The 8,479-nt window shown below is 40.2% G+C and overlaps 1 protein-coding gene across 9 annotated transcripts in view; it reads left to right on the forward strand.

Moving 5' to 3' along the window:
* The window catches only part of axin1 (axin 1), a 130,098-nt gene extending 121,619 nt beyond the window's left edge, over positions 1 to 8,479 (forward strand). For all 9 annotated transcript variants that reach the window (XM_043711948.1, XM_043711951.1, XM_043711956.1 and 6 more), the window contains one exon: positions 5,656 to 8,479. In XM_043711948.1, the coding sequence (XP_043567883.1) occupies positions 5,656 to 5,782 (127 nt within the window). In that variant the 3' untranslated portion in view covers positions 5,783 to 8,479. The remainder of the gene's footprint in view (positions 1 to 5,655) is intronic.

Here is an 8,479-nt window from a genome sequence, read left to right on the forward strand (position 1 = left end):
TATACAGGTAAGCATTAAACACTATTTCTGGGATTTTGTAAGGTCAACAATGGTCTCACCCATCAGTTTGGAGAGGAGACATAGAGCTCCCATTAGTTTTGAACAGAAGACCAAACAGAATTAAGTTCCCCTAATTGGTCATCGTTGGGCTTTGTCCCCCAGTTGAGGTCCCTGGCAATATATGTCCTCCCTGACACAAATAGTGGCATCTGATTATTTATGCCAGCAGGCGCTGTGGCTCCTGCCAGCACTGAACCTGCCTGTGGCCACAGGTGAGTGAAGGAGGAAGGGGTGGCTTGTAGTTGGTTGTGTGGTGGGGGGGGGGTGTTGGGGGATAGGTGACCAAAATGGGGGCAAGACTCCTTGCTCAATCCTGGATCCTCCAATTCGTAATGAGTGCCTGATAGTAGGGGCTCCCTCCTCTGGGTCACTGGAAAACCTAACAGGCTTTGCTGGGTGGCCTTCCATGGGCATAGGAGAGGTACTGTCGCCATTTAATCAGGATAATTTCTTAGGCAAAAACCTCAAGTTAATCAAATCAACTTTTACTACGTTCAGCTAAAACCTGCACCAATCCATTCATCTTCCACAGAGATATATAGCACGGAAACAGACCCTTTGATCCAACTCATCCATACCGACCAGATTTCCTAACTTAATCTATTCCCATTTGTCAGCACTTGGCCCATATCCCTCTAAACCTATCCTATTCATATACTCATTCAGCTCCCTTTTACATGTTATAATTGTATCCACATCCACCACTTCCTTTGGCAGCTCGTTCCATACATGCACCACCCTCTGGATGAAAATGTTGCCCCATAGGTCCCTTATAAATCGTTCCCCTCTCACCCTAAACCTATGCCCTCTATTTCTGGACTCTTTCCCACCCTATCCCAGGGAAAAGACCCTTGTCTGTTTATCCTATCCATGCTTCTCATGATTTTAGAAACCTCTGAGGTCACCCCTCAGCCTCCGATGCTCCAGGGAAAACAGGCCCAGTCTATTCAGCCTCTCCCTGTAGCTCAAATCCTCCAACCTTGGCAACATCCTTGTAAATCTTTTATGAACCCTTTCAAGTTTCACAACATCCTTCTGATAGGAGGGAGACCAGAATTGCACAAATTCCAAAAGAATATTCCAAAAGTGGCCTTACCAATGTCCTGTACAGCCACAACTTAACTTCCCAACTCCTATAGTCAATGCTCTGACCAATAAAGGAAAGCATACCAAATGCCGCCTCCACTATCCTACCTACCAGCGACTCTACTTTCAAGGAACTGTGAACCTGCACTCCAAGGTCTCTTTGTTCTGCAACACTCCCTAGGACCTTACCATTGTGTGCAAGTCCTGCTCTGATTTGCTTTTCCAAAATGCAGCACCTCGCATTTATCTGAATTAAACTCCATCTGCCACTCCTCAGCCCATTAGCCCATCTGATCATGATCCTATTGTACTCCGAGGTAACCTTCTTTGTCCACTACACCTCCAATTTTGGTGTCATCTGCAAACTTATTAACTGTACCTCCTATGTGCACATCCAAATCACTTGTATAAATGACAAAAAGCAGTGGACCCAGCACCGTTCCTTGTGGCACTCCACTGGTCACAGGCCTCCAGTCTGAAAAGCAACCCTCCACCACCTCTTCTGTCGTCTTCCTTCCAACCAGTTCTGTATCCAAATGGCTAGTTCTCCCTGTACTCCATGAGATCTAACCTTGCTGACCATTCTGCCATGGGGAGCCTTGTCGATTGCTTTACTGAAATCCATATAGATCACATCTACCACTCTGCCCTCATCAATCCTCTTTGTTACTACTTCAAAAAAACTCAAATCAAGTTTCTGAGACATGATTTCCCATGCACAAAGCCATGCTGACTATCCCTAATTAATCCTTGCTTTTCCAAATACATGTAAATCCTGTCCCTCAGGATTCCCTCCAACAACTTGCCCACCATCAATGTCAGGCTCACTGGTCTATAGTTCCCCAGCTTGTCCTTACCGCCCGTCTTAAATAGTTAGCTAACCTCCAGACTTCCAGCACCTCACCTGTGACTATCGATGATACAGATATCTCCGCAAGAGACCCAGCAATCGCGTCCCACAGTTCTCGGGTACACCTGATCAGGTCCTGGGTACTTATGCACTTTTACGCGTTTCAAGACATCCAGCACTTCCTCCTCTGTAATATAGACACTTTTCAAGATGTCCCCAACTATTTCCCCACATTCTATATTTTCCATGTCCTTCTCCACAGTAAACAGTGATGCAAAACACTCATTTAGTATCTCCCCCATCTTCTGTGGCTCCATACACAGGCCACCTTGCTGATCTTTGAGGGACCCTATTCTCTCCCTCGTTACCCTTCTGTCCTTAATATTTTTATAAAAACCCTTTGAATTCTCCTTAATCCTATTTGTCAAAGCTATCTCATGTCCTCTTTTTGCCCTCCTGGTTTCTCTCAAGTTTATTCCTACTGCCATTATACTCTTCTAAGGATTCATTCAGTCTCTGCTGTCTATACCTGACGTATGCTCCCTTTCTTTTCTTAACCAAAACCTCAATTTCTCCAGTCATATAGCATTCCCTACACCTACCAGCCTTTCCTTTCACCCTAATAGGAATATCATGTCTCTGGACTCTAGTTATCTCTTTTTTTTTTGAAGGCCTCCCATTTTCTTGCTATCCCTTTACCTGCGAACATCTCTCAATCAGCTTGAAGAGGAGGTTTACCCTTCTGAGGCGATTGGTACAAGACCTCATACAATTAAGTGAGCCTCGCTACCGTAGTTCTTGCTATGACTGGCAACTCAATTCCCATTCCAAGACTTGAAAGATTTGGGTTGTTTGAACATACTTTCAGATCATTGTTAAAAACTTGCAGATTGAAGTTTTTTTCGTGAAGCTGTCCATTTGTTACAGACTTTGTGCTTGAAGAAAATGGTGCCTTTACTACTATTTAATGCAAAGTTGCTGAAATCTGTGCCTCATATGTACAGCCTAGAGGTCCTGGTCGTCTAGCAATTGTAAACAACTCTGTTCAATTTGCTCACGTTCATTTGCATGCTGGCATGGTGTGCTTGATTTCACGTATTTGCCAATTTTGTAAAGGCTTATTTTATACTTCCTGATTTGTAGATGAATATGAAATATTGAAATCAAAACCACTAAAAATCTGTTTTTCTCTAGTTAAGCACATTTATAGGAGTAGTGATTTCACTTTGAATAAAACAAAAAATTGCAGATGCTGGAAACCTGAAACAAAAACTGAAATTGCTGGAGAAACTCAACAAGTCTGGTAGCATCTGTGGAGAGAAAGCAGAGTTAATGTTCAATGGCCCTTCTTTAGATTGCCAGGAACAAAGATTGTGTATTCAAAAACGAGGGTTGGTTTGTTGGGGGAGGGGTTAGGAGTGAGTGGATAGACACAGATAATGCTTAGATAGAGCGAGAGTTAGTGAGTCAAAGAGATGGGTGATACCATGTCAGAGAGAAAGAAAAGCTGCTAATGGTATTATGGAACAGACCAAACACCCTCAAATTATAATCAGAAGGAAGCCTAGACCCAATTTTGTCTTATTTAAAGGCATGTGTGAGATGTTGTATTCCAGATGCAATTCAATTGGTGGAACTACTCTGTTAAGCAAATGCACTTTATTTTTACACTACCATTAAAATACAGGCAAAATAGAATTGGCTTAGCTGAAACTTTATCAAAATGCTTAACAAAATAATAGATATATTAATTACTACGAATTAACTGTTCCCCTATGGTTATATCCCATAAACATGCCCTTGACAAAAGGCAAAATTCAGTAAAATAGATTTTCTCTCAGGCAGTTCTCCAGTCCAGGAGGAAAAACATCAAGAGAAAACAGTGAGACACAGAGGGGGTAGCAGAAACAGATGCATTGCAGCTTCCAAAGCCAGCTTCAAGACCCCAGCAACTGCTACTAAGAAATTAAAACTAAACGTCCTGGCACTCTGGGAGCTTGACCCCACTCATTCAGGCTGCTTCTATTGTTCCAATGTTAGGGAAAAAAAGTCCCAAGGACTCCCAGGCTGTTTAGTTTCTGGCTTTGAAGCAGATCAATTGATACCTCTGACCTCAGCCTTTCTTTGTTATACTATTTAATGCCATAGAATCGTCATAAAGAGGAACTTAAGTATGCAAAAATGAGTTGTCTGTGCTGGAAGCATCCTAACAGGGTTTGGGATGTGGGGGTGGGTAAAGGATATGGAAAGTGTTCAGGTTCTAAAATGATTAAACTCAGTATTGAGTCCTGAAGGCTGCAGGGTCACCAAGCACAAAATGAGATGCTGTTTTTTCAGTTTGCCCTAGCCTCACTGGAACACCACAGCAGACCTGAGACAAGAATATTGCCCTGGGAACAGTGGTGCGTTGGAGCAGCAGGCAACTGGAATGCTCAGTGTCATTTTTGTGAACACCAATCTGTGTCTTGGCTCAAGTTGTTTAATTGGTTGCGTTGACTTAATTTGTTACAAACTGAGAAGTAGGAATAGCAAATAGAGTTAAATTTAGGCAAATGTGAGGTGTTGCATTTTGGTAAGGCATGTCAGGGCAAAACTTAGATCCTTGGTGCTGGGGAGTGTTTCTCAACAGAGACCTTGAGATGCAGGTTCATAGCTCCTTTTGAAGGTCAAGTCACAGGGTAGTGATGAAGGCATTTGGTATACTTGCCTTTATTGGTCAGTGCATTGAGTAGAAGAGCTGGGGTGTTATGTTGCAGCTATACAGCACATTGGTAAGGCCACTTTTTGAATACTGTATTCAGTTCCGGTCTCCCTGTGATCGGAAAGATGGTGTTAAACTTGAAAGCATTAAGAAAGGATTTACAAGGATATTGCCAGGCTTGGAAGGTTTGAACTATAAGGAGAAGCTGAATAGGCTGGGGCTATTTTCCTTAGAGCAACAGAGGCTGAGGGGTGACCTGTTAGAGCTTTATAAAATTGAGTATCGATAGCGTCAATAACCAAGGCCTTTTTCCCAGGTTAGGGGAGTCTAAACACTAGAGGGCATAGGTTTAAGGTGAGAGGGGAAAGATTTGAGAGCTAAGGGGCAATGCTCTCTGAGGGTAGTGCATGTAAGGAATGAGCTGCCTGGACGTGATGGCAGCGGGTACAGTTACAACATATAAAAGGCACCTAGATGGGTGTAAGAATAAGAAGGGTTTAAAGGGATATGGGGCAAGTGCTGGCAAATGGAACTAGATTGAATTAGAATATCTGGTTGGCACGGACAGCTTGGATGAAAGGGTCTGTTGCTGTGCTGTACAATTCTCTGATTAAGTCTGTTCCACCACTGCAGAAATTTAACATATCAGATGAGAGAATGAGAAGGTTTACAGGTTCTGCAATCTCTACAGAATTAGCTTCTAATCATTTTTACTGTTGCATAATCACAAAAATTGTCTACCTGCTTTCTGTCCGGATATAGTTTATAGATGGGAAACACTTCAACTAAAAGAAATTTTTCAATTGTCGTAAACATTACTGAACCCTGTGATTATTTTTAAACTGCTGTCTTTGTCAATTTTCTATAAAAGATTTTGCTTTTAAAATGCCAACTTTGAAATTCATCCACTTACTCGTGCCATTAAATAGTATATTAAGAATTTGTTTCTGTTTTGCAGGTATTATTTCAAGAAAGTAAGTGATGAGTTTGATTGTGGGGTAGTATTTGAAGAGGTGCGTGATGAGGAAGCCATTCTGCCCATTTTTGAGGAGAAAATTATTGGAAAGGTGGAAAAAATTGACTAAATGCAAGATGGCCATGAAGAGGAGTCTGTTATGGTACAAGAGAAGTTTCAGCTGCTTGGACTACTTCAAACTACATTACTGGGGGTCACGGTTGTTAACTGTGGAAATGCATCATACTGACATATAAAAGCTTCCAACTCTCCACAGGGATATTTTGCAACTGCTCATTACAGCAGAAAAAATGGTGCTTTCAACACCAAGGTCTGCCATTGCAGTCCTTTGATGGGAATGTTTGCAGCATTATCTTCTCTTTATCAGTATATTTCAAACACTAAGTGTAATGTAGCATTGTAAAATTGTATTAGAAATTGTAATATGAAACTGTTTACTAAAGCTGCATATTTTTGATATAATGTAATCTGAGGAAAATAGCATTTTTAATGTAACAGTGCTCTTATGTTATTTTAAGACATACATACAGGTACTTGAGCTCACCAAATGTGTACAGCCATCTGTAATAATAGGTATTTGGTCCATATTTCAAACCATTGATAATTGTTTCTCCACTTGTAGAATGGATGATTATCACTGATTCTGTTGTCTTATCAGGACAAAATGTTCATCAAGAAAGTTTACATAGGCCACCCTTGCAAATACTGCTGTATAGGCCTTTTCATATGAAAAAGTTGCACAGTTTAGTTAAACCCAACACTGTAGGAATGTGTATGTTGAGAGTTATTGACTGGTATCAATTCCCCACCCACTACCAATGATTTGTTGGTACATAGCACTTATTACGGTGATGCTGCTTTCCAGTTTCTGCACATTATGGCACACAGCTCCGATTTGAAAACAGGAACTATTAAATCCTAGCTACTAAGTCCCAAATGATAGGAAAATCTGGGTCAGATTGCCATTTCACAATAGTACGTAATGTGCTGCTGATGTTGAAGCTAATGGAACACTTGTGCCTATATTACAATGGATTGATTTTCTAATCTTCGCACCTTCCAAGTCTTGGGTAATAACTTCATCAATCAGCAACTTAAAATCTGACTCAAACTCTAAAATTGCAATATTTTACACTTTCAAAATTTATCCAGCATGACACTGATATTGCAACAGTCAACAACACTTTAATTTTTTTGGTTTGAAACCATCATACGTGTTAGTGTTAAGCATGCAACTTGAAATGTAAATGTTATGCTGCTTTACCATTGCCATTTTCAAACTATTGCAGGTGCACACAGAGTTAAAATTAATCAATATTCATACATTAACCAGTTCAAAATATCCAGGCAAAGAACAGTTTCAACTTATCCCTTAAAAAGCACCAGCATTTTTTTGTTACATTTGAAGCAGATCCAACTACATTTGTTTTCCTACAAACTGAAATTTTGTTTTAAATTGACCTCAGTTTCATGGTCCTAGAATACTTTTGGAGAAATCATTGGAGAACTTAAATATTTTTCAAGTTTTGGTGGGGGTCTGAATTTAAAGCCATTCTCATCACAACTGAACTCCACTCAGTTTACTCATCATGAAGTACATAATGTCTTACAACCAGCTCAATAAATCATAACCCATGCCTAGAATATCCATGTTTTTGCAGACTTTGAACTGGAACATCCTTTAAATTATATAGGTTCAGTAGAGCTGAGCTATTGTTAATCTGTTACAGGATTAAAACTGCCCTCAGCCAAATTTTAAAATACCATTCTTGGTAACAAAAGCAAATCCTACATTGGCCAAACTGTTCATTCTAAATGTGCTAACCACTAGCATTTTATTACATTTGGTATTTGAGCATTTTTTTCCATAAATCAATTTGTTACAGTTATTAGAATCCAACTTCAGTTTTAATGGTGCATTAAATACTGCCTTTTAAAAGAAACTGCATTAGTAAATTTGCCTCTTGAGGCAAGCATTCTCATGGGGAAGAAAAGGCCTATACAGTAAAAGTTACTGTTAATGACTTTAATCAGGATATTCAAGCTGGGAATTGTCGGAGAAAAATTGTACCTTCATCTGTCAAATTTCATTGTGTGCTGGTTTATTTATATCAGGTGTCCATGCTCCTACTCATTGTCAAAAGGCATTGATTCTGGTTTTAAAACTTGACACTGCAAGTTGGGCTTTCATTACTCTGCCGGTTTATTAACAATGTAAACAATCAAATTTATCATGCTGCTGCTCCTTCACCGCCCACCCAACCTCCATTCTGATGGCATTGTTCCTCCATACAGTTTCATTTACTGCCATTCGGCTGCCCAATTGTGTAGAACTGGGTTCAAAACTGATAACGGGTCTTCAGTCTGTTATATGGAAAGGATAATTAGTTACAAATTTTCCCAAAATCTGGCAGTCAAAAGAAAAGCCTAACACGATTTAGAAAGGTATTGTGTAAATAAGAGTACATCACAGAGTGCCTTTTATATTCAATGCTGTTACCTGTCTGACGCTATGTGACCCCCATGACTGAGGATTAGCTCTCCTCATCCAGGGTTCTGCAGTATGGTTTCTCCTCCTGCATTTGGTGTCCAGCAGGATTTTATGTGGCCCTGCATTCACGGGTTTTGCATTTCCCTTTTTTCTAAGGGTTTCCATTGTAAATATGTACATTTTCTAAAGATGTTTTCAAGTAGCAGCACGTCAAAAGATTTAGTTACCTGGTTTCAGTCATCTTTCAGTGTGCTGACTTGTACAATTATCTTTTAAAAGGTACTTGGACAATAAAAGAAAAAAAAAGTGAATTCT

This window comes from Chiloscyllium plagiosum, chromosome 21 (genome assembly GCF_004010195.1).
Source record: "Chiloscyllium plagiosum isolate BGI_BamShark_2017 chromosome 21, ASM401019v2, whole genome shotgun sequence".
Lineage (NCBI taxonomy): Eukaryota > Metazoa > Chordata > Chondrichthyes > Orectolobiformes > Hemiscylliidae > Chiloscyllium > Chiloscyllium plagiosum.